Genomic DNA, 26506 nt, shown 5'->3' with positions numbered 1-26506 from the left:
GAAAGCCAGGCTCATGCCGGTTGGGACATTTTTGTGATGTCTTCTGTGTTGCATGATGGGTAATGTCTCTCTGGACTCTGTGCAGGACCTGGCAGCATCTGAGAGGGGCCGGCGCCACGCAGAACAGGAACGGGACGAGCTGCAGGATGAAATCTCCAACAGCACCTCTGGAAAGTGAGTTACACTCACCCACTTAAGCACACCTTAAAGTCTGTCAGCAAAATCCACACCTGGTTTATATTTGCATATAAATATTTTAACCTAGTTAGAGCACTAGATGGGTGGGGTTTACTGCATCAGGACCATTCAGAGTATCGACCAAAGAGCAGGCAGGTTGAAGAGTCTGGTTAAAAATCTTTATTCTAACATATTTTCATGTATTCTAACATAGCATCTTATGGATGTCACACGTTCTCAGTAGACCACTATTTATGTTTGTGTGTCAGGTCTGCTCTGATGGATGAGAAGAGGAGGCTGGAGGCTCGTATTGCCCAGCTGGAGGAGGAGCTGGAAGAGGAGCAGGGTAACATGGAGCTACTCAATGACCGCTTCAGAAAGACAACCATGCAGGTATGGTCTAATACTGGAGACGTAATGGCAGATGGCAGAATTACATCTATATTGACTTTATCCCTATTCTCGTGGGACTGATATTACCGGGGCACATCCAGTGATTTGTAATAATTCCGGAGATCATTAGTGATGAAAAATGGAGGCAGTAGTGGAGTCTATAAAGCAAGGTTTTAGGTGCAAACTAACATTTTTGATTGAATCTTGTCATTTCATTTTTGCTGTGCATATGCTGATTCCACCTCCCATCACCCCCCTCTCCCTTCCCCTTCTCCTTGCCTTACCTCCTCCTCTTCACCGTCTCGCCCCTCTCTCCCAGGTGGACACCCTGACCACAGAGCTGAGCGGGGAGCGCAGCGCGGCGCAGAAGAGCGAGAACTCTCGGCAGCAACTGGAGCGGCAGAACAAGGAGCTGCGGGCCAAGCTGGGCGAGCTGGAGGGCTCGGTGAAGAGCAGGTTCAAGGCCTCCATCACCGCCCTGGAGGCCAAGATAGCACAGCTGGAGGAGCAGCTGGAGCAGGAGGCCAAGTGAGAAATTAATACTTTCCCTCTCCTTCACACACTCTCCATCCTTCTCTCTGCCATTCGATTACTTCAAATAATACGTTATTATAGAGCAGTAAAAAACAGTAAAATGTAAAAAACCAATATGATAAACAGTGAAAATGGCAGGCGCAGGGTTAAAGAATAAAATGGGTAAATGCAGTGAGAACAAAATAGGTAAAATCAAATAATGTGAAATGTCTTTTAAATGTCTAAAACACATTTTTAGGTTTACTTGAGGTACTAAATCTTCCTCCACTACTTCCAAACTACTTTCCACACCCTCCCCACATTCCCACTCTCCCCCATCTCCTCATCATCCATCCTACTCTACCTTTCCTGACATTTCTCTAACCTCATCTGTTCCTCATTGTAGGGAGCGAGCAGCAGCCAATAAGATTGTGAGGAGGACAGAGAAGAAGCTGAAGGAAGTCTGCATGCAGGTGGAGGATGAGCGTCGCCATGCCGACCAGTTCAAAGAACAAGTAAGGAATGGCAAATGCTTCAATGCACGTCAAATTTCAAACGATGAATGTTGCTCCCCTCCCCTGAAAAGTATACAGAACTTAAATTACTTTACAAAAAAAGCAGAGGACACGAGACTCTAGAGTTCACCTATGATAGGGACCTGTCTGTCACTGTTGATAGTTCTACTGTGATGAACTGTTTTGGGCCATTTCTCCCCTGGTCCTGGCAGACTGTGTCTCACCTGTGGTCCTCCACCTGTCCCCCATGTGTTGTCCCTACTAGGTTTTTTCAAATCAGTCACTGTGAGCATATTGTCGGTTATCAATAGCTCTCTGGCCACTGGTATATTTCCTTCTAGTTTTCAACATGTAGCGGCTCAACCTCCCCTTAAAGCCCCTGGCAAGGCAAATCCGTGATTTTCTTGTAAATATGTCATTTGTGGTCTTGAATGCATATAAAAACTGTATACAAAATATGAAAATTCAATTATACTCCAATCGTTCAAAAAATCGATTTCAGGGGCTTTAAGAAACAGAATTTTGACCCTTTGTCTCCAACCCATCTCCAAACTGCCCTTTTTATCCAAAGTTTTAGAAAAAGTTGTTTCAAACTACTACTCTCCCCAGAATGACCAGTGGACTTTTAGGCGCAAATTCCAGGGATTGCTGCATTTTTTATTTTTAGAGATTATTTTTTGGGGCATTTTTGCCTTTTTTGGATAGACTGAAGTAAAGAGAGAAAGGAAAGACTGGGAGAGAGAGGGGGATGAAGGTCCTGGGTCGGATCCAAACCCAGGATGTTGTGTCCACATGATATGCACCCCAGACCATTGAGCCACCAGGAAACCTATAGAGATTGTTACATTTTAATTCTTTTAGATCTCATAATTATTTTAGATATTTTAGATCTCATCTTATTCTCCATTTACATGCTTCTACTTGGATATTTTAGATGCAAACAACAAATCTTCACTGTTATGCAGATGACACCCAGTTATATCTGCTTATATCACTTAACCACAATAATAATCTAGCCAGTTTATAAACTGCCTCACAGATATAAAGGATGGATGTTGCAAAATTTTCTACAACTTAATTAATGATTGGGAATTAGGTCTGCCAATGTAAAGCCACTAGCAATAAACTTGGAAAGCCAGTAGTAAGAAACTTGTACATCTTGATGCAAATTTTAGCTTTGAGCTATATTACCCTGCTGCCCCAAAATGTTGGCCTTGTGATGTGTTTAGTACAGCTTTGTGATGTGTGTTTTTTCTTCTGTGTGTGTGTGTGTTTAAGATGGAAAAGTCCAACTCTCGTATGAAGCAGCTGAAGCGTCAGCTGGAGGAGGCTGAGGAGGAGGCCACCAGGGCCAACGCCTCGCGCCGGAAACTGCAGAGAGAGCTGGACGATGCCACCGAGGCCAGCGAGGGCCTGAGCCGCGAGGTCAACACGCTCAAGAGCCGCCTCAGGTATGGAGTGGTAGATGCAAGCAGGCTCTTTTACACTGATGCCTGTGCTTAAAAACTGGTGACAAGAGCGTTTCAGCCAAACAAATGTTACCAATGTACTGAACATAGAGCGCAACTGGGAGCATTAAAACAGTGAGCGGATATTCCTCTTTTCCTGCTCTAGCTTTTGCTTTTTGCTTTTGCCTCTGGTGTACTTTTGCCTCTGGTATAAAATCCTCTCCCTTGCCTTTGTTTTATTCCCCCCCTCCTCCTCATGTAGGCGTGGCGGCCCCATCAGTTTCTCCTCCAGCCGCTCAGGCAGGCGTCCGCTACAGGTGGAGGGAACTTCCCTGGACCTCCTGTCCGACGATGAGCTGGAGAACAAGATCACCGACAACAATGCCAACGAGACACCAGCACCCCAGCCTGAGTAGAAGAGCAGAAGGCCCTTAGCCTGAACCGTTGCTCTCCCTCTCCGCTTATCCCCCACCCCTACCCCCCCCGCTTCACCAGAAGACCCCAGACCCTCACAGCCTGAGTAGGGACCCTCTTCTTGCCCCTACAACCCCAGCCTGGATAAATTTGTCCTCCCCCCACCCCACATGCAGCATGACCTAAGCAAAGATTCACACTACTCTAATCCCAACATTTCCTGTCTTACCTCTCATCCCCAAACACCAGCAGTGGACGCCCCTCTGTCTCTTTACTACTCCAGTTAAGGTTGTGAGAACCACTACTCTGCCTTACCCTTCCTAGTCAAGCTGCAGGGCTGTGTAATTGCAACGTCCATCGTGCATTGAGTATTATTGGCTCCTTCAATATCCTGTCTGGGACTCATTTTAAACCGTATCACAGATAGAAGTGGTTTTCTGGGAAAAAAAACATGAACCTTACATATGTGGGCACTGAAAATAGACTGATAAGCATAATACTCCTATTTCCCTCAAACACTCATTAGAATTAAGTATCCCTTTCCTGACTGAGTCTATCCTCTCATAGTTGGGTGGCTGCACATGTATCTGTATGAACATGTGTCTTTGGTGATGGTGCACGATTGGACCAGAATTCAGGTGTTGGCTTCAAATGCTAAAATGATAGCATAGCAATATTTCAGAGGAACGGATCATGATGAAAGCAAACAGCCTTCTGACTTTATTTTTTCATCAATCTACAGTATATGCCTATCATATAAATCAATTTAGTTATGTTAGTTGAACTGTAATTGAATACAGTTTTTTCAGTCACACGCTAGGATTGTTAGCTTGCAGAAGTATAGGGAATAAGACTGTAAATTGCCTTGTTGCCTCAGTGCTAGAAAACGTTCCTCTTTTGACCAGTATTGCGATCTCTATTTGACAATGGGTCAGTCTTGACTTGTAATTATTTTTTGTATTGCAATTAACATGCACCTAATATTGCAGCGGACTTCAATCAATCACATGCCATAATATGGTTTTAATTGAGTCCCAGTTTCTTTATATTAAGGTGGTTTCGTTGGCTGAAAATATTCAACATATGTCCAGTATTTGATGTCCACATATCAAACTCATTACCAAGGGCAAGAATGGGTGTCACAGAGTATGAATTCAAATTATTCAGACTTCTTTGAGGCAGTGGGAAGCTCAATGATGTGACGATTATCCTGTTAGAATCTGAATATGTCTCTGTGTAACTCTCCTTATTCAGTTATGTTTTCTGTACCATGTACAATATGCTTAACTCAAAATTTCTTTGACCATTTGTGTCTTCTTATTGTATCCACACTTATCGCAAGCCTGAAATAATATGAACAGACATGATTTACAGATAGGTAATGAATGTTTTATTCATTATTAAGTTTTAATTAGTGCTATAAAATGGATTTTAATGCAATAGATCAGGGGATCCACGTGGATCAATTGAAGTGTGAACATTGAGATGAATGTGTTATACTGTACATGTTAGTTACAAAACAAGATGTTACCATTTTGTAATTTGTGTGCCACATATTTGCGGCCTTTTCCTTTTTCAAGTAAGTGAAAATTTAAAAAGTCGAGCGTCTGTAGAAAGTGCCTTAGCCGTTACTGAAGACAGCAGATAGGAGGTTGTGCACAGAAGCAACACATGAAGTAAAACTTGTGTACATTGAAACTGAAAAGCGACAAAAGTCTTTGAGATGTTGAAAACCGATTCTTTAACCTAGCTTTGTGTCATGACATCATACCACATGCACATTTCACATTTGTTAGCATTTCGATGGACAGTTTATGGGTATGAATCAGTGTTAAATCGAGGCTGCCCCAGGCGATGATCTGGCGGTTTGGTTTGTGTTTGTATTGTATGGGGATTATTTTGAGGATACGCTGATTCTTTATCTTAGGATGAATTCTGTATGATCTATGAAGCTTTCTAGAAGGGGGGTTTGACTGGGTTCAAAGCTTTAACATCCATATAAGGTTGTTATTACTATTACTGGCTGTTGACAACCAGGTATTATTCGTCATCTCCCTTTATTTTCTTGTATTCCTGTATTTCTAGACATTTTTTGTAAAAGACCAATAAACATATTCATATAGAAAGTGGGTTTCTTCTTGTTTTCCATGTGGTTAAAGTTCTGCCACTCTCTGATAATTGAGATCAAGTATCTCAATTAACCAATCACAGATTGGTTTAAAAAAAAATAATAAAAAAAATCCTGCAGTCAACTTGTTGTCTGCAACCATAATGTGGAAGCCTCTTTGGGCAATCAAGGACAACACTTTTAATGTCTGTTAAGTAGTTTAATTAAAGAAAATACAATCAAATTTGTCCTTTGCAGGAAAATGATAATGTGGTAACTGAAAATGGATGGATGTCAGAGATGGAGCCCACTATAAGCATATAAGGGACAGTTGATTGTAAAATAACTGTTGATTATTTAAATATTTATATTGATCCACTGTTGTCTGTGTTTTAGGCTTACATGCACCCAAACGGTGACAATACAGTAGACAAGCAACATGCTACTGGGCATTATATCATTTTTCTAATCTTAAATTAGTATCAGTTAGACCTACTTAAAACCAAAAAATAAAAATGAAATAATATACTTTTAGCATCTAATGTGTGCATGATGCCAGCCAAGACATGCAAGTCTGCTAAGGTTAAGCATTAACAAACATTTCCCATTTTGTATGTGAGTGAAAAGTATGATTTGATGATATATTGAACAGGACAAGGAATAGGCAATGTAACAAAATACAACCGTAACAATAACTAAAATGTTACAAAAAAGGAACATTATTAAACTGTATGGAAATATGATCAAGCTATTGATCTATGGCTCTGGTGTAGCTAGTGACAACATGCTGCTATAGTTAAAAAAAAACATCAGATGAGATGTGAAATAGCTGAAACTAAAAAAAAAAAAGAAAAAAAAAAATTCTAGTAAATATACTGGTCAACAAGACTGAGCTAGGGGCAGTAGGTGATATAGTAGCAAAGAAAAGAATGAGTAAGCTCTAAGCTCCCACTGGTGATCACCATATTGTCACCTCCCACCAGTATTAGTGACAATATATATCTTTGAATAATATTAAATTACGTTTATATTATATTTGACATATTTCACATCAGTCTGAAACTACTTAACAACAGATACTATGAATGTAGGTCATGGTATTTGGCCTTGGACAGTCCAATCATTAATTGTGCACAAGAACAATCCACACAAACCGCAGTTAAAAAGATGATTTGGTGTTCATCCTTAATGTCATATCAGTGTTGCCTGGAACTGCATCATTGGCACTAAATAGCCCAGGAGACTGACTTTATGGACTCATAAAATGTTAGTCTCAACTATTACATCTCAATGAGCTTTACATTAGCCTGTAGTGCTTCCAAATCATAAAATGTACCGTTAGCCGCATAAAACTATCCTGTCAGGTAGCATCACTGTCACATATATTTTAAATTCTCCAATGAACGTTCTAGTGCTAAACATTACAGTAATGCAGTTGGCAGAGTCTCTGTGTGTCTTAATCTGTCTCCTGAATCCTGAGTTAAAGCCCAGTGGTGGGCAGCTGATTTCATTGTTCACCACCCTTGGCACTTGAAGGAGAATGCACACACACATCTGAGGTGCTGGGGAAAAGGGAGTGTGGTCTATTTTTTATCAAGAGCATCTGACTCACTAAGCAGTAGAAATGGGCATCCAGTAGCTTTCCACTGATGTGCAGCCTGGATAAGCTCACAGATACTGGACTGCTAGGAGGATAACATCCTCTAGTATAGAAAGTCTACAGAATCTGCATGAGACTTTGATATGCAACACATTCACCACATTACAGTAGGTACGTGACCCAAGAAGCATAAGGTTTGTAATAAATGCATAGTGTTTTAAAGTCAGAATGTATAAACTGAACCCCAAACAAGTTGCAGACTGAAGCTGGAGCTGATGTGAATGAGCCTGATTTATGAACATAGAGATAAGGATGCTGTCTGGGACCTTGGTGCCATGGTGATGGCCCTCACTGCAGGGCAGCAGACGTCACAGCCACCCAGTCCAGGATTACTCTTTCAAACATGTCTTCAAATGTCAAGTTGTCTTACAGATTTATCCTTGATCAATGGAAGTGATCTCCAGGCAAGTTGAGGTGAGGCTCCAGACTGTGGGGGAGACAGAAGTGAAGACCAAAACTAAGGAACGGCATTTCAGAACGGAAATAGGGTGGTATTCCCCTTTAAATCCTCCTCGCCTTCATTATATAACCTAACATTAACGTATAATACCCAAACTATGACAAGTGCAGTACTGTAATACTACTATATTTCTCCAGACAGCAGCTAACCTACTATAGACTGTTTATTTTGTGCTTGACCCAGTCATTGCACTGTTAACAGGGACTCGCGAGCATCATAGCCAAGTCAGCGGTGACATGAGGTGTAGATTCATAGATCTTCAACTCATGTGGATAGGCTTGCACCCCTTGCTTTGTAGTTTGCTTGATACATCTGCATACTATACTAGTTCATGCGTACTGCACGAAACCTCGTTCCCTCCAGCGGAGCTCTTCTCACTGCACCACCAACTTGTCACCAAAGATGGCGATTTGCTGAGTGCTCATGGATACACACATTTCACGGATACTTATTATCTTGCCGAAAACTCTAACTTTGATAACAAATTAAGTAGTTTACAAGGAACTATTTCTGTATTTGAAGCACATCTAAACAACGCCAGCCACCGCTACCATGCAGATCACGCTAAAAACACTGCAACAGCAGACTATTCAAATTGAGATAGACCCCGACCAAACGGTGAGTGGCTACTAGCTAACTTGCTAACTTTAGCTAACGCTAACCAACTGTAAGTCGTATTTTGCCCTATTTCTTAACTTGTAGGTCCTAGAACTTTACTTGATATTGTCGATGAAAGAACTATATATGTAGTTTTGGTAAAGAAGATCCCCATTAACTATGCTAGTTATTGATTTGGCAATCCACATGTAAACGGGGTGCTAACAACGCTAAAGCTAACTTACTAGCTAGCAAACGTTAGCCAGTTAGCTGGGCAGCCCGCTAACAAAACCATCACTCCTGCTAACGAATTCATCACCATTCCAACTGTATGTCGTGGTTACTTTACTGTTAACTACTTAGCAAGAATTTCCGATGTTACCTATCCAGTGCTGGAGCTCAGTAACCCAAGTCTACACACGACATTAGCAGCTGATTGCTATAGCTAATGCTAACAGTTATGATTATGACACCTATAACCAGCGTTAATGCTAGTTTACTATAAAAGTTGGGTGGTTAGCATGTTAACATAATTATTACCCCAGTGACGTTAATTGGTTTGCTTAACGTTAGCTATTTGTTATTGATGTATACTCCTCGGTACCCATACTGGATATCTTACAGTTAAGTTACACTTACTAGTTTTCTATAGTTAACATCGTCATTACATCTGATATAGTGTATGAATCAAACCATTGTAAGCACACCATTCTTACTTAAGTCAATGATGACTCCTGCCTGCCTGATATGTCTTCCCATTGATAATGCTCCAGCAAGACTGTCATTTCTAATTTGGCAAGTAATGAGATATTAAGGTCCTATGACTTGACAAAGTCAGAGATTAAAGAATGTTATATTGCCCTCTGACAGGGAGCAGGGATGTTAATGCTTACAAGTGAAGGCTTTAGGAGAGTAAAGGATGTGCTCCCATGTCAGTGGTTACAGTGTGTGACTCTTTTCCTTATCAGGTGAAGGCCTTGAAGGAGAAGATAGAAGCAGAAAGAGGAAAAGATAACTTTCCTGTATCTGGGCAGAAGTTGATATATGCTGGAAAAATCCTGCAAGATGACACGCCTATTAAGGACTACAAGATTGATGAGAAGAATTTCGTTGTAGTGATGGTGTCCAAGGTGAGATCTTATTGTCATGCTCATAACTGATATTGGATGGTATAGGGTGGCTTTGCTACTGAAGCAAACTCCTGTCAGCATTGTAGTCCAGTGTATTATACTACTTAATGGTCATTTTTTTGCTGACTTTACTGCCCTACAAATACATGTTTAGTACATAGTCTAACAACGCCTTCTCTTGAACTGGTGGAAGGCTAAGCCCGCAGCTGCTGCCTCGCCTCCACCCTCGGAAGCACCCAAGCCACCAGTCCAGGACTCTGGCTCCACGTCAACAGCTGTCCCAGCCGCAACCCCAACCCCAGCCCCAGCCCCAACCCCCGCAGCTGTCCCCATTCCCCCCGAGGAGGCCAAAGAGGAGCCCAGTGCCGCAGACACAGAATCACCGCAACCGGCCAGGTAGAAGATGGTGTTTTGTATATATAAAATCTTAAGATTTTTGGGGCATTTTATGTCTTTATTTGATAGACACAGTAGAGAGAGAGGAAAGGTATTGTGGGGGGTATGTGACGTGTCACACAGACCTTAGACCGGATTCGAACCAGGGCACCATAGTTACATGGTGTGACTGAGCCTCCAGGATCCCCCAACCAGATATATTTTAAAGTTAAATGGAAAGTGGAACGCCTTGGGAAAAGCTATGCAGTTATCTATTAACTTTTATGTGGAATGTATGGAACAGTCATTCAAAGGCTAGGGTTCAAGCCAATTATCTGAGATAATTTTATTGCAGCACAATGAATATATATGTCTAAGTTTATATATCTATAAAGGCCTTTACATAAGATTGAAATACAGGGTGTGTACACGTACCTGAATAGACAGTCTGCAGTCATTTGCCTTTCATACTCAAAGCATACCAGTGCTTACTAAAGACCTACATTTCCCACAGTTCTTGCATGCAAATTGTAAACAACAGTGCTGTTGTTTCAGAAGGAAGTGGTTCCAGTGCAGCATAAACTACGGCATGGTGTGAAATAGCACACCTAGTCTATTCACCTTTAGAATCACATCATGTTGTGTAGGTTGTTTGATGTTCTATTAACCTTGAGGTTCTGTCTCTCCTCGTAGCTCCAGTGGTGGGGGCCAGGGGGTGGATGCCTCCTCAGCGCTGGGTAAGTGATTGATGGATCTTTACCTGACTTTGGGAAACTGTCTGAATCTTGCAACCTCTCTCAGATCTTATGCTGCAGAAAGCAATGAGAGCTTGCGCAAGTCTAATGGTCTCTCAAAGCAGTGGTCTGGGTATGTGGCTGGTCACCAGTTGCCTGCTGTTGTTTGGATGTAAAATTGTGTAAAGAAAGACAATAGAGTTTTAGAACAGAGCCTGTTGAGACTAGTATATTAGTATCTTAGGAGTACATTTGTAATATAAATTCTTTGGGTCGCACTTGCTATGGCAGAAATGTCATTGGTATGGGTCAGGGACTTTACCGGCTGCAGTGCAATGCATATCATGCCTATATTTAGGCTGTGACAAAAGCAAATACTCCCTTACTGTGGTGCCACAGAGGGCAATGGGGATTCCCGCTTGGTCCAGCCAAACTTAAAGTCACAATGAAACTGCATTTTGCTGCCTGAATGTGATGTGTTTCCTGCTGAAACAGGATATTGGGGTGGGACATAATGCGGGGGAGGGATCATTGAAAAGTTTTAAACCAATGGGATATCAGTTAGGGAGAGAAAAAGAGGGGTGTGATTGTTGAAAAATCTGTGATGGTTTTTTTGGTTGGAATGTTAAATTACACCTCCTGGTACACGATGAAGTCACCATTAAAGAGTTTTTGCTTTCTAGGAAGTAAAATATGGGATTTTGATTTTTTTTTTTTGGCATAAATTGTCTAATCGGTATATGGTGTGATAGTTTGCATGAGCGAAAAGGTATCACCAAGTTTGCGTTTTGGTGCCAAAACCGGTCATGGAGATGTGCATATATATCACAGAACAGTCCTAGAAAAGCTGTGAAAATTGGCTGTTAAATATGTGAAATGTGTAGTTTGTAACTGGTCCATCTGTGTGTGTGCGTGTGTGTTTCCAGTGACTGGAGCGGAGTACGAGACCATGCTGACAGAGATCATGTCTATGGGCTACGAGAGGGAGAGAGTGGTGGCTGCTCTACGGGCCAGCTTCAACAACCCCCACAGAGCTGTGGAGTACCTCCTCACTGTGAGTTACACACACACACAAAATCAAATTATGCTCCCGCTCACAAAGGCACCACAGTTTAGACAGAAATACAGTGAAGTCAAGCAAGGCAAAGCGACATTCACATTGTACCATGTGGAGAGCAAGTCCCCCTACTGTCCCTCAGTAATTCTATACCTGTAACACACACACACACACACACACACACACACACACAGACACAGCATTACATCATGTTATGAGCCATTGCAATGACACAATGCAATATGACCTGAGCAGTGACTCACAGGACCTCAGTTGATGTCCTCTCCTTCGACTTGCCATTGTATCATTGAAGATCTGTTAGAAGGCAGTAAGAGAAGACAAAAGGCGGTACGAGGCAACAGACAGTTTGTGCACACACACACACACACACTGATTCTCATTGTCACGCCTCTGCCAAACATATCTTGATTATGATGGACAGCACTTGCAGGATTAAACTAAATGGAATGTTCCTCACGTATAAATAAATGCATTCTAAATAAACAGTTTCAATTCCCTGTGCCAATTCCAGGCCCCTGTTTTTTCTGTCCATGTGGCAGCGTGCAGGGAGTGTGTTTGTGTGTGTGTGTTTGTGATTGACAGTTGTATTGTTGTGTTTCCAGGGTATCCCCAGTAGCCCAGTCCAGGAGACTAATCCCCCAGTGCAGCCTCCCGCTTCTGGACGCACAGACGCCCCATCTCTAGCAGAGGGTGAGGCATGCAGCGCATTTAGCAGTTAACTTGATATAATACGCTCTGCTTTATGTTTAGAGATTAAGTTATCTGTTTTATCCCACATGAGTATATCTGACCGTGTATTAGCTTGAATTAGTTATTCATTGAACTTTCATTTGTCTGCTAGGTTTTTACAGATATTTTTCCCTTTCCCCAGTGGTGAAAGGAATGCGGGAAGGAATGGGCTCTACTTGCCCCTAGTATATAGAAAAATAAACCAAAAAAGTAAATAGTTGATTAATTGTGAACAAATTTGATTTGATTTTTAACAGCTCTGTAAAATTCTGCAAAAAAAAAAGCCTACAACAGCCTGCTTTGCCAACATACTGGCCAGGTGTTGCCGGCTGTTGTTTTGGGCATCGACTGTGTGTTTTGTGGTAAATTTGCGGTGCCTTTCAGAATGAGCCAGCTCGATTTGCCTCACTCAGAATTTGCTGACAAAAGGTACAAACTTGTATCTGAATCTGATTGGTCAGGAATAACACAACAGAGAGAAGAGTGGGCCTATGGCAGAGCAGATAGGCAAAGTTAACAGCCTTGTCACCAGGTGAGAAGTGGTAAGGTAGGCCAGTGACTGACCACACCAGTATTTGAGAGGTGCTGACTAAAAACGTACCTTGAAAAAAATTTGTCCATACTCTCATAGCTTTGATACATCAATAATTTTTTTAAGCTTTTTTCAAGATAACTTGTCACAAGTATCACACAGTCAGCTGCTGCTTCATAGGCCTGGACAGGACACATCACTGGTCGTGTGTGGCATTCAGTCAAGGAAAATAATGATTTGGTTGACCACGTTTCCACAGGTCCCAAATAACCAACATATTGCCTGCCTCACTGGCCTAAATATGACTCATTAATAAGTGAATGATATTCAGCCATTGGCCTTGACCTATTTAGTCCCACCAAACACCTTGCACCTTTTCTTCGCTGCAAATTCATCAATCTGTGCAGTCAAGCCCTGGCCTGTGGCCTCTTTCAGAGTGGAAAAATGGATTTTGTCTATTAAGACCTGTGGGATGATTTGTGATCATCATGGAGAACATCTGTTCATACAACCAGGTGCCACTGAACCTGCTCAGCACATAGGCCTGAAGGCAGAGCCGTGACATCGTGTTTGGGATAAAAGAGGCAAACTCGCTTGCCTCAAAAGTTTGAAATTGAATATCTGAGCTTCAGTGTCAGCAAATCAGTTTGTGTGTGTATCCTGCTCTCGGGAAAATGGTGGTGGTGAGTGCGTTTGACTGACTGACCTGCTGAGTGTGAACCCTGTCCATTCCTCCTTATATCTGCTGGGGTGTTGATGATGCAAATTATGTGCTTTAAAAACTGGATTTCCTTTATACTTTACAAAGTACATTTTCTGCTTTCAACATCTACATTGCTTCTTCAGCCGTTTTTAGTTAGTTAGAAATTGGGTCATATGCCCCTACTGCTGGCAGTTGCCATAAGGCAGGTTAGAATGAACTGACAACCCAGATTCGTATGCAGCCGGATCCAGCCTGTGGGTGTTGAGTTTGATGTGAAATGGTGGAAAAATAGGTGGTGCGAGGTTATGAGGGAGGTATGAGAAAGACAGATGAAAAAAGTTACACACAAACCAGTCTTCAAACTTATCAGGAATTGATGTATTGACTTATCTGTATGTTTCTGTATTTATGTATGTATTAAGTGCTTTTTTTTGTTGCTTGCCTTCTTGCTGATGTTTGTTAATTGTGCGTTGCCAGGAGAGAACCCTCTGGAGTTCCTGCGGACCCAGCCCCAGTTCGCTCACATGAGACGTGCGATCCAGCAGAACCCCGCTCTGCTACCGGCTCTGCTCCAGCAGCTGGGCAGGGAGAACCCCCAACTTCTACAGGTACCACGCTCACTTCACTACCCACACATTTCATGTTCCTTACTGCATTGCATCTAAAAATGTATTCAGTGGCTTTACTAATTTTTAAGGATATACAGAGAATGTTGCTTAGACCTGTATAGACCTCAAGCCTTCTTTTTCCTGAGTTGCACTGACATTTAATTCCAAAGATCGAATTTTATAAGATCACATTGCTGTACTTTCACACTTGGCCTGAAACTGTTGCTGAAGCTGTTATGCATCTCCTGTGGCTGCATTTATTTAAATCCATCTTCATCACGCTTTCCTGCTGTCTCTCTATTTCTTTACATTGTTTTTATGTGCATTGCTGCTAGATTGTATCCAGACTATGTAGAATTCCAACCACAATGCAAGCTTGACATGTTACTTAACTTGTCCTGGCGGGACGATATATCTCGGAAGATCAATCTGACTAAATATAACCGTAACCTCTGTCTTTATGTGTTTCTTCCTCCAGCAAATCAGCCAGCATCAGGAGCTGTTCATCCAGATGCTGAACGAGCCGGTGGGAGAGGGCGGGGAGGGACCAGAGGTGGGAGAGCTGGGCGCAGCGGGGGAGGAAGGAGCACCCGTCAACTACATCCAGGTTACACCTCAGGAGAAGGAAGCCATTGAAAGGGTGAGTTATAGACCGAACTCCAAGCTTTGGGCCTCGACTAAAAACTCACGAAAAGGCGTTTTTGTATTTTATATTATATAAAGTCTTCTCTCCTCTCTCCCCACTCTTTCTTCTTCCCTCCCTCTCTCTATCTGTCTTATCTCTGGACAGTTAAAAGCATTGGGTTTCCCCGAGGCTCTGGTGATCCAGGCCTACTTTGCTTGCGAGAAGAACGAGAACCTGGCAGCCAACTTTCTCCTCAACCAGGGACTGGAAGACGACTGAACAGCAAAGATCACTGCCTTCCTGCTCCTCCCTCCTCCCCTCCCTCTCTTCAGCTCAGCACAAGGACTGCACCCCCTCCCCCCCCTCCCCCCACTATACTGTACAGCTACCAGCCTCAGCTCGACCCAACAGGAGGGGAAGAGGGGAGAGCTAGCAGGGGCGGGGGGTGGGAGGGGGGAGCGATGGGACGGGAAAGGGGAGACGGGGTGGGACAGGTTCTGGGGGGGGGGTAGGGGGTTTACACGCTACAGTACACAAAGTGGAGGTTGTGTGCAGGAAGGTCAGGCTTTTGGGACGTGATATGTGGTAGGTTATTGGGAGGTCAGGGGGCGAGAAGTGTGGAAGAATTATGAAATCCACGTGAATTCCAATGGAATGTGTGGGGTTTGTTTAGGGGAGATCTATAATTTGATTTTAGATGCGCTTTGGGAACATTTAGGGAGGGGAGCGACGGGGCTGAAGAGTTTTGCGACGAGAGAGAGCGTGCTTGTGTGTGTATGTGCACGCATGTGTGTGTGAGTACATGTCTGTGCGCCTGTGCAGGTGGATGCGATACAGTTAAGCTGAAAAAAGTAAAAAAAAAAAAAAAAAAAGTCAATTGATTTGCATATCTAAGCTTGTTAATGCTGTAGCTGGATTTTACGGAAGCACATTCTCCTCACTGCACTTCTACAACGTTATCAGTGTGTGTAACTGCTTGTGTGTACCTCTGTCTGCCTCTGTATGCATCATTTATGTACGTCCAAGAATGAAATGGGCAGAGATGGACTTGGCCGTGCTGCGCTTTGTGTGTGTGTCTGAGATGATATTGCTGGGGGTGTACGGGGGCCGTAGGGGAAAGGAACGGGAACTAAACTGACGATAAAAGAAGAATCTGCTTCTGGGTTATTCTATTCACTGTGTCCCACCTTCACCTGTCCCGCCGTGCCGTGCCGTGCCGGCTGCACAGACCGCAGCATGTCCTCTGAATCCATGCACACGCCACCGGCTAGAGCTCATATGTTCCCGCCTGCTTAGGTTGTTAAGACCTGGAGCTATTTTCTCTACGCTCACAGCCTCTGGTGTTAATTAACACTACCCACAAGAATCTCACTGTGCTGCATACAAGCCTCCGATTTGCCAAGATTCTAAAACAGTTGCATGTATTTATGTTGTGACCGTCTGCTAGTAGGATTTAAATACAAAAAAAACGGTTTCGAAACAGGTAGAAACCCCGACAGCCACTGGTCTGTAAGGCAATAAATGAAGCTGTTTTACAATCTTGGTGAAATGATATGTTACACAGTGATATTCTTTTGGCCAATTTTAATTATCACCAGATGCAGTGAGCATAAAGAAAATACGGGAACATGCGAGTTCTGCAATTGATACACTGAATATACTCAGCCCAATCATTTTAATTTCTCTCCACTTAACCAATAGTGGGGCCTTTTTTTTAATTTATTCACGGCAGCCCACACACTTAACTGTACGTCTCTTTCTAGTTTGCCCATGAGTTGACCCCCCCAGTGTGTGGGTAGACACGCATCACTCTCTCTCAAGTAAATCCGACGAGTTAAAAAAAGCCTTCACCAAAGTGACGAAAACGCACGCGCACTCATGTCTGTAGGTGTGCGCATTTGTGTTTGCAGACTAGTCTGTGTGCAGGGGCGGCGCCGCTTGGTGCGGTTCACGCCATCTGCATGCGGTTAGAACAGTGTCACCAGCGACTGTCGAGTCAGCAGGACCAGGCAATGTTTTATTCCTAATCTGTCTCCATGTTCTTTTTTTTTTTTGTCGCTTATTCTTCTACACAGGTCCCAAAAGATTGAGTTTCGAATAAACACCACCTTCATTACGGTTCCTGCCACATCGCTTTCATATGTTGTCCTAACGTGTGGAGGGTTAGTGGCTTGAGTCGGGAGGTATCGAAGTACTATTTTGAAATGAGGTGCCGCTCTGATTAACACCGCCACAATTACCTGACCTTCAGCTGTGCTTGGAATGTCTAGAGAAAGCGTCGGTTGTAGCTTTTCCTCGCTCTCAGACCTTCAGAGAGTCGAGGGAAGGAACTGCTCTAGACGTTCTGAACACGGTCCAAGAATCCTCTATGGATCAGCCGGGACCAATCCATCTGGAATGCTGGAGTCACACTCTGCACGTCTTTCCCGCTTCACAACTAACACGCCTTTATCTTCCCAACCTCGGCCAAATAGTAGTTATAAAATAATCCTAAGCCTTTTGTTTCAAATTAATTGCAGTGCCGATTAAGTTGTTTGCCACATCAGAACGTTAGAGATTAAGTTTCATTAAGTTGTGAATCACAGAAAATGACACTAAATTGACTTTAAAATACTTTCCTGTGGTTGTCTAAATCTTCTGGCATGTAATCTGCTGCCCTGCGTTATGTGGCCTATCCATCACTTAATTAGACTCCACTATAAAAAGCTTTTTGTAAATACTATTTGATCCACGTCTCGCATCTTCCACTTGTGTGTATTTTTTTTTTTTAAGGAATGAGATCACATGGCCGGGGAAGGACACATCGTATAGAGATACACAGTATGCATATCATGGCTCAACTGGATACAAAACAGTACATCAGAAGAAACCGCTCTGTGAAGCACAGATCCGACCCTTCCTCATCAGCATCACATTCCAGATAGGCTGATATTCATCCACCACAGATCATTGTGAAGCATTTTAACACAAGAGTCGCTGGTCTGGTTGGGAGGTGTGTGGCGGGGATGTGTGACAACCGCTTCTGTTTTGACTGCACAGTTTCTCAGCTTAATGTGGGTCCATGAACAGACAAAAAACTGTGGAGAAAAACAAATGTTCATGTGAAGGCTTTCACTGACGGTCTCCAGTCTCATTCTGTATGTGTGAAGGTAGTTTTTACTGACACGAGTGTCCTACAGCATCAACATGATCTTAGACTATGCTGTGCTACATTAAATATCAGCAGTCTTTCAGGCCTATGACTCTTTCTTCATCATTAGCATCATCATACACATCACTACTGGCTGGATCTGCAAACAAAACTGCATTCATACTGATTTTCTGACATGTCATACACAAGACCTTTTTTTTGTCTTGAATAGATTAGGATGTCTTCTACAGATTTGTGTGTGTCCTAAATCCAATGTGTGTATCTGTTTGGATACTCAAGAGTTTAGAAAAGTAGGGCCAAAATTAATTGCCATGTATTATCTGCAGAGCCAACTGAGGAAATTGGTCTCCTTCCTGGTCCAGGAAGGGGGACATGGCAAAATAAACCTGGCAACATTTGAAGATATACCCCAGGGGGTATGGGACCAGTATCATTATTACTGTTGATCATAACCGATACATACAGATACAGAGTATGCATCTGTTCTGTAAAAGCTTCTGCACCTTTTTACTCATTTAGTTGGGCTACAAAATAATTTTAAACTGCAGTTATTTGGGATTTTTAGTGTCTGCAATGCACATAAATTCTATCAAAGAAAGTTCTAAAAGTACATGAAACGTGCTCAGGGCCATCAAATTATTTGTTGTAAAAAAAAAAATTAAAAATCCATTAGCTGTAGCGGAAGACATGGAAATATTTAAAATGCATCCAAATTGAGGAAGAAAAAAACTTGAATAAATGAATTACAATTAGGAAAAGGGCTGTTACCGCTGACATGGCTTTGACTGATGGAGATTCTACTCTTTCAGAGATCGGTCAGTGCTGAAGTTGTCAGACTATATTGACACTGAGTTTGATGGATTGAATTCATTACAAGGGACGGTGCAGTGGCTCAGTAGTTATCACTGTCACCTCACAGCAAGAAAGATCCTGACCCTCCCCGCTCACATCAGTTTCCTTGGTATATTTCCTGGTATAACACATGCAAGATTGGAGGTCAGGTGGATTGGAGACACTATAAGTTGCTCATAGGAATACATAATGGCAACCTGTCTTCCACCCAAAGTATGCTGGGAAAGGCTCCCGTCCCGCATGACCCTGAAAAGGATTAAGCAGGTATAGAAAATGAATGAGTTCATTCCTAACTGCTGGGTTGAAACCCCAGTGACACACAGCTGTTCATCCACCACACACATGACAGAGTAATAAGCAAGACGGACACAGGCAGGATACAGTCAAGAACATCCTTTTATTCAATCAAGTAAAGGTGTTGCTCTTTTCAAACTGTTTTTTTTTTCTTATTATGGAAAAGAAACTGTAATTAACACATGCATTTCACCATGGGCTCTGGGAGGTGTGTCTCTGAGGGGGGTGGGGGTGCGTGTGTGTGTGTGTGTGTGTGTGTGTGCGGGTGCTGTTCCGAGGGGGCAGGAGGGGCGCTCTTAGGCGTGTGGTGTGGGGGCAGGCCAGAGGGGAGGGGTTAGGCCAGCCAGGGGCTCAGTCTACACGTCACTAAAACACGGCCCAGCGCCCTACAAAACGTGTTAAAAACAAACAAACCCGAAGGAAAATAAAACCACGGATGGCCAGGCACAGGGTCAGACTGAGCTCTCTGTGACTCCCTCTCTCTCTCTCTCTCTCTCTCCCTCTCTCTCTCTCTCTATGGTGCAGGGGCAGATACTGTAGACAAGGAGGGTCTGACGCTCCCCCTCCCTCAACAAAGCACACACACACCACGCTCTGCTCTGTGCAACCTGTTCATCTCTTGATATGGCTTCTCAACTGTGGCGCTTTCACTTGTCAAGGCTTAATTGATAATACTGCTGCTGGCTTCACTCGCTTGATGAAGAAAAAAAAGAAAAAAAGAAAAGAAAAACTTGCATATATTTTTTGTTTGTTTGTTTTGTTTTTGCAGGAAACAAGGAATAGGCTCTGTCATCAAGCCTGCACTTGATTTTGCTGGTGGAATTCCAAGGTGCTCGCTCCGAGTCACCCAAGTCTACTGGATAGTGTGCTGTACAGCTTTTGGAACCATATCACTTTGGTCAATGTGTCTTTCGTTCACTGTGAATTTAGAATGGCGGTGAATCGATACAATATTGTGAAGCGATGTGTTAACGTCCTTTATGATTGTACTAAATGCGAGCCTTTCAGTCTCTCCCTGCTCTGGAACCAGTCCGTTAATAAGGTGCTTAAGAGTCATTTCAGTTACATTTTTTTCCCCCATGTATTTTTTTTTAGTTTTTTTTTTTTAAATAGCTGGTCTCATTCAACCACTAGAAAGGTGCATAATTGAAGGTCTCACTGCAGCGTCTTACTGCTGCCTAAGATTAACGCAATAACAATGAAGAAAAAAAAAAATCAAAAGCAAATCCAAATTCAATTATAAAAAAATAAATAGATAGAAACAAGAATTACAAACAAACCTGCCTATGCTAGCAGCCCCACTGGCCATCTCCCTCGCCCCAGTCAGAGGGAGCTTCCTATGAGTGTGTCGCCCCCCCAAACACCACAGTGGATGATTGATTTGTCATTGATTGCACCCAGCGAGAAAAAAACAAAAAAAAACACTTTGTTTGCCCCCGTGACAGCCCCCCCTTGGCCTCAGCACAGCCCAGAGCCCAGCGGTGTAACTTGTTCACTTACATTAGCTGTTGAATGGAGAAGCTGAAGAGATGGGTATGGTAATACAATGTGAAGCGTACAGACAAGAATAACATGTGAGCTAACTGCATTCTGCTCAGACAAAAAATTTTTGCGTATTCTTTTTTTAACCCCTCCGTTCAGAGAAAGGGATAAAGGAGAAGTGTGGGGGGAGGGGGGAGGGAGGAGAAGGTTACGCGGCTACAGACTACTCCAGTGTCCAAGATAGACAGAAGACAAGATACAGAGGAAGAGAAGCAAGACAGAAAATATCTTTTTTTTTTTTTTTTTTTTTTTTTTTTGAGTGTGTTTTTTTTTGGCTTTTTTTTCTGCTTTTCTTAATTATTCAACAATAAAAAGAGGAACTAAATCACACCAATTTCCTTTAGTACTATGTATACTGCTTTGAAAAGCTCGAAGAAGAGAGGAAGAGAAAGAAGTGGATATAGAAGAAGTATGAAGGAGGGGACTTTTTTTTTTGTTTTTTTTTTTATCTTTTGAGAGACGGGCACTCAGGATTACAAGATGGAATCTGTGAACAAAAGGCACTTTTTAGGGACAACCTTTAAGATGCTCTGAGTCTATAACACTACATCACCAAACAAATATTTAGAATCATTTACAGTGGGAGATTTCGGGAGTTGGGTGGTGTGTGTGTGTGTGTGTGTGGAGGGGAAGGGGGGGGGGGGGGGGGGGGTTCACTTTGATATTGAATTGATGACTGACAGCACCCTCAAATTCCCTCTCACAGTTTGCTTTGAGACAGGAATCTACTAGTCAATTACACCTACTAATAATAAAAAAAAAGATTCAATTTCACAATACAGCTCCCGTCTCGCCAAACAAGACACATTCCATTCCGGCTCAGTTCAACACTTTTTTTTTTTTTTTGGAAATGGGGAATCCATACTAGTGCATCTCCCAGATTGGGGAAGATCTTGTCTTTGTCCAATGTTGCGATCGCTTGTGTTGGGACAGTCTTTACGACGTGCCCCACAAGCTGGATAACAAGATGAATTAGTCTGGAGAGTTTACAAGGATGGCTGGTGGTGATCTAACCTCAGCCACCCGTAACCACAGTGCGCTGCTGTGGGGAATCTGCCTCGTGTTTCTCCCAGGAGTTTCCCTCCTGCTATGGTGTAAAGGTTGGGGAAAAATGCCTTTTGTCACAACAACCTTTTCATACAATGAACCCCTCCCCCCTCGGTAAATACAAAAAGAGAAATAGAATAATGCATGTTTTCCTAAAATTTGCTTTATGATAACACTTAATTTTGTTTATTATTATTTATGTATAATAGAGTTTGAATGTACTTTATTCTGTAGAAAGCACCAGTTTTTATAGTGATATATAGTTTATGTTTTGCAAAATTGTTCCTTCAGCCCTCCCACATTTTGAAAACAAATCATTACAAATGAATTTTTTTTCTTAAAAAAAGCGATAAAGGAAAAACAAAAAAGGAAATTAAAAACAATTTCCCCAAACTTACAAAGACTGGGATTTTTTTTCTCTCCGCCCTTGTATTTAGAGTCCCAGAGCATGTGGACTTGAAAAACAAAAAACTAGAGGGTTTTCCCTCTTTTCTCTTGACACCCTCAAACAATCTCTAACAGACAAACACAATTCCTCTACCAAGGCATTGCACATGGCTCAATCAACATACATCATTTAGTTTCAATAACAATACTTCCCATCAAAACAAGAAAGAAAAACCAAAATCTAATCTGTTCTGTTTTAATCCTCAACTACATTATCATTTACTGTTGTTATCTATGTATCTATTGTTGTTTTTGCCATGGATTTTTGTTTTTTTTGCTATTTAATGCAAGTGTGGGTTTAGGGACTGGTACTTTAGCTCAAATCAGCGGTTTTTGAGATGCATCCTATGACTGTGCGATGTACGCCATGCTTCAAAAAATAACTAGACTGCCACAGAGCTTATCTTGCAAATAAAAAAATGTATATATCTATAAATATATATGTGTATTATATATAAAGATGCTTGCGATTATCTAGTGAGCTGTCGCCATTTTCCTCTCCTGACATAAAATTTCACCATTCACTATAGCTTATATGTGAGAAAAAGAACCTGAATTCATGTTTGACAAATTGCATAATGGGAATACAGAGGCACTTCCATAGATTAGAAAAGAAATCACCGTAGCCATCGTAAATCTGAACGCAGCAGAGCTAGGTCTCTCTACGAAGCTGATGAGATGGTCGCCAGTCGGTTGGCCAACTATGTTTGTTTCCCTGCAGTGAAGAACATGGCCAGGCAGTCCAGTTATTTTGTGAGGTTGGGTGGGGTGATTTTAATTGAATTTGTTTGACTTCAGAAATCATTTAATCCAACTGAAAATGTACGGGGCAATGGCGGGGGTTGATATACAATGATTAAAAGCATAAAAGGCCTCCTCAGATTGTCTATATTTAAGACTTCCCTTTGAAATTCAATCTGGCACGGGGCTGTGTTTGCGTTAATAGTGAGCGCACCTAATACGTTTTGAGTGTGTTGATTGTGTGTTTAAGAAGTGGCGTTCTGTGCTCTAGAAGTGTGTGTCCATCCCAGTAAGTCGTCCATTGATCTGAACGGGTGGTGAGCTGTCAACTAACAAAGTGGTGGTCGTTCTAATTCGTTCTACAAAAGCAACACGTCTCACAAGGTTGGCTGGCATGATCACTTTAGTGCAGTTTTGATCTGTAAGGGCTCATTGATTCACACACGGTTTAGTCAAAATCGCTGGTTTGCGGAGGGGGAGGAGGAAGCGGAGCTCCGGTCGCCATAGCGCCCGACAAACTCTTCCTGATCCTGTGCACCGAAATGGCCGCCCGGGTCTGACCCTTCTCTCGCTAGCCTATGGGGGCCCTCCTCCCCTCGCCAAAGACAGACAGATATGTCACATATTCATTTTGCTCCGCAGCGTGGCTCTCTCCGCTCTTGGAGCGGCGGCCGTCTGGGAGTGTAAACAACAGGGTAAACGTCAGGGAGACAGAAGGAAGAGCAGCTCGCTCTCTTTCTCTGGGTCCCATCTTCAGCAACCTTACCTCCTTGGTTCTGTTTTTTTTTTTAGTACAACTACTCATACCTGGCCCAACATCACCACCACCAGCCAACACCACCACCCACCTAACCTGGCTCAAACAGTAGGCTAGTTGCAAATCATTTTCTACTTTTTTTTGACCCACACGGAGCACCAGACTGCTGTGGTTTACCGCATCTGAACGGCTAAAATGGTGTCAGGTCAAGTTGTCAATCCCAGAAAAGTATATCAAATACTTTCAAATACTTTCCTGTGATTGTCTCAACTCTGCATTGTATCGTCCTATGCGGCAAACACATCCATCTGGCACCTGAGAAGGCAAAAGCAAACCATTAAAGAATATTTGCAAATACTGTTTGACCCAGGTCAGCCACCCACCCCGTCTATACGGTTTCAACATCCCACTTCTTACCACTGTGTTTCTCTATAAGGTGCTGTCATTCAAATACAAAACAATTATAAAATAGTACAAATTCAAAGGAATAAATTCAAATAAGAGAAGACACAAGAGATAACAAAATCATTAATCTACATTACAAAAGGGGGCAAAGGGGGAACCAATAGCTGCTGTCTATTGTTGTCGTGAAAATTGTCAGTATTGAAGAGGATTGCTCAATGTACTTTTCAGTATCAGTGTGTGTATGTGTGTGTGTGATGTTGGTTTGGATATCTAATAAAATGGGTAGAGAGTTTACTAGGCTTGTGTGCATAGAAAAAACTGAAAACATGATGTACAATAACACCACCTATATCTATTAGAATCTAAACAGTGAGACTGAGCCACAGTGTGTGTATGTGTGTGTGCGCGTGTGTTTCAAAATCATACTAAAGACAAATTGTATATACTTGCTGTGGTCATGGCACAGATTGTGTGATCTTTGTGATTGGATTTCCTGGGTCTGGGTGCTTGTTGTGCTGGGGTGTGTGATAGTGAGCGGAGGCCAACGAAGCTGTTGAACCGAACTGAACGATGGGGCTGAGGACACGTGAAGGCTTCTTGTACCATGGATTTCCTCTTTAAAACTCATAATAGGCAAGCCTGGTTTACCTCCCATGCCTTGTAGGTAAATAGTGCACATCATAAGATTAGTGTTAATTGATTCAGCTTGTAGTGCAACCCTTAATCAAGATATGTTTTGGCATGGTCTCGGTCTAGTTAGTAGTTAAGGGGGAAGGGGGCTTTATAAAGTCAATGGTTGTTCAGAAGGAGAGAAACATTGGTCAATTTTGGAGAAGTTTGTGTTGGTTTTTGGGTGATGACAGACATCACAGTAGTATGGACTGCAGCTTTCATTTGGAAACCAAATTGTGTCTTTGCTTTATCGGGGTGTGGATTGATTGCTGGTCAGGCTTCATAGCTTAACTTTTAATTTCTAAGTTCATGCCTGCGTTGACCTGTTTGTTAGTATGTATGTGTTGTCGTAGAAACCTGGCGGTCGGACAGTTGATTTTCTTAGCCATTCATTGCACAATGCTATCCTTGTGACGTAGAAGAAATTGACCGTTTTTTTTTTTCATCCTCGGGTTCCTCTTGTGTTGCTGCTATGTTGTGCTGGTTCGGTGGTTTCAGGAGAGATGCCTGCTGCTTGCTGCTGTTCGTCCTACCCTTCTTTATCCTGCCATCCTCTTGTCCATCCATCCTTAAAACGGGGCTTTCCCTCTGACTGGGTAAGTGAGTCCAGAGTTCCTCTAAAAGCGTCATGCTGCTGAGATTTCCTGGTCGCGCTGCTTGGTTATATTTTAGACTAGGTGAGACGTACTGTAAGGGCCGGCCGGTGGGTTGGTTGGAGGGCAATTATCCTGTGGGTTGTTTCTCTGTTTTTCTATTTCCGATTGTAAAGAAAGAATTCTAGTTGCTGGTTTGCGCACAGGTCTTGTCAGAGGAACCAAGACTGGAAGAGAAGAAAGGGAAAGTGTCAAAAGCAGTAATATCTGAGTAAATATGCAGGTAAATCATGCACCGTGTTGACTTTTGGCCACTAGAGGTTCCTACAGGTCTCAAAGAAAAAGCAATCTGGGCTACTAGCCCGGCTATTACCATTCATTCTGTCTGTTTCTGTGGTGATGTACAGTATGTCATGAATTTGGCTGAGCACCGAATGGCTACTAATGGCCAAGCAGCAGCAGGAGGATAGCAGTCTGGCGCTCCCTGTTGCTCGCACCGTCTTCGGATTGGGTTTCTCCCGCTCAGTGTGAGCAGGGAGCAGAAATGGGTCACTGTCGCTGCCGTTGGCTGCCCTGCCTGGCCCGCAGGATCTGGCACCGTTGGCTAATGCGCCAACATTCTGGGAGTCAAGCCTTGGAAACTACTCCGGGCCTCCAGGGAAGCAGCCTTTTGTTTTGTTTGACTCTAACAGGTCGCTTGAATACCCCCCTTCTGCCTCCTGCCCTCCTCAGCTACCCCGCTCCCCTGGGCACTGTCCCAGCAGCCCTTGGGCTTTGTAACTTTTCCCTTCTTAGTTACTCTCTCTCTCTCTTTCTGTGTATGCTCTTACGCACACACACACACACGATCCATCTATCTCCCACTAACACTCCACTAAATCCTTGGCAGCAGAGAGTGACCACCCTCTTTTCTTTCCTGCCCCCCCACCCCCCACACTCACCCCCTTTCGAGCAACCCCTTCTCAAATTCAAGATCAACTGGCTATGACATCATGTCTGGTTGCCGGGGGTAACGAGACGGCCGGGACGTGACTTCTCTGAGGGCCGAAACTCTGTCGCTCTGTTCCCTCCGTTTCCCTCTTTCTCTCCTGCCCTGTCATTATCTCGTTTCTCTTCCCCCCCCCTCCTGGCTGCAGTGTTTCCCTTTTGCCACTAGAGGGCGCATGGAGCCCGCTGTTGTCAGTGTGAGGAGAAGTTCTCCAGGTTG

The 26506-nt window shown here is 43.0% G+C and overlaps 3 protein-coding genes across 6 annotated transcripts in view; 2 read left to right on the top strand and 1 right to left on the bottom strand.

Moving 5' to 3' along the window:
- LOC139657265 (myosin-10-like) overlaps positions 1–3462 on the top strand; it is a 60489-nt gene extending 57027 nt beyond the window's left edge. For all 3 annotated transcript variants that reach the window (XM_071535041.1, XM_071535040.1, XM_071535039.1), the window contains 6 exons: positions 86–174; positions 447–570; positions 890–1098; positions 1490–1598; positions 2877–3049; positions 3309–3462. In XM_071535041.1, the coding sequence (XP_071391142.1) occupies positions 86–174; positions 447–570; positions 890–1098; positions 1490–1598; positions 2877–3049; positions 3309–3462 (858 nt within the window). The remainder of the gene's footprint in view (positions 1–85; positions 175–446; positions 571–889; positions 1099–1489; positions 1599–2876; positions 3050–3308) is intronic.
- A 4620-nt stretch (positions 3463–8082) lies between these two features.
- rad23aa (RAD23 homolog A, nucleotide excision repair protein a) lies at positions 8083–18028 on the top strand. Its single transcript, XM_071535051.1, has 9 exons — positions 8083–8305; positions 9253–9414; positions 9608–9810; positions 10483–10526; positions 11450–11577; positions 12204–12291; positions 14043–14173; positions 14652–14813; positions 14964–18028. Exons 1-9 carry the CDS (start codon positions 8240–8242, stop codon positions 15075–15077), a joined length of 1098 nt encoding a protein of 365 aa, XP_071391152.1. The 5' UTR covers positions 8083–8239; the 3' UTR covers positions 15078–18028.
- A 1185-nt stretch (positions 18029–19213) lies between these two features.
- Positions 19214–26506, bottom strand: part of nfixb (nuclear factor I/Xb) — a 140275-nt gene continuing 132982 nt past the window's right edge. For both annotated transcript variants that reach the window (XM_071535049.1, XM_071535050.1), the window contains one exon: positions 19214–25526. In XM_071535049.1, coding sequence (XP_071391150.1) covers positions 25512–25526 — 15 coding nt within the window. In that variant the 3' untranslated portion in view covers positions 19214–25511. The remainder of the gene's footprint in view (positions 25527–26506) is intronic.

The sequence above is a fragment of the Centroberyx affinis genome, unplaced genomic scaffold (assembly GCF_046629955.1).
Source record: "Centroberyx affinis isolate AG114_WGS23_722 - 3 ecotype Tasmania unplaced genomic scaffold, CSIRO-AGI_Caff_v1 ptg002649l_1, whole genome shotgun sequence".
In the NCBI taxonomy this organism is placed as follows: Eukaryota; Metazoa; Chordata; class Actinopteri; order Beryciformes; family Berycidae; genus Centroberyx; species Centroberyx affinis.
Note: the sequence above shows the minus strand (reverse complement) of the source record. Positions and strands in the feature narration are given on the sequence as shown.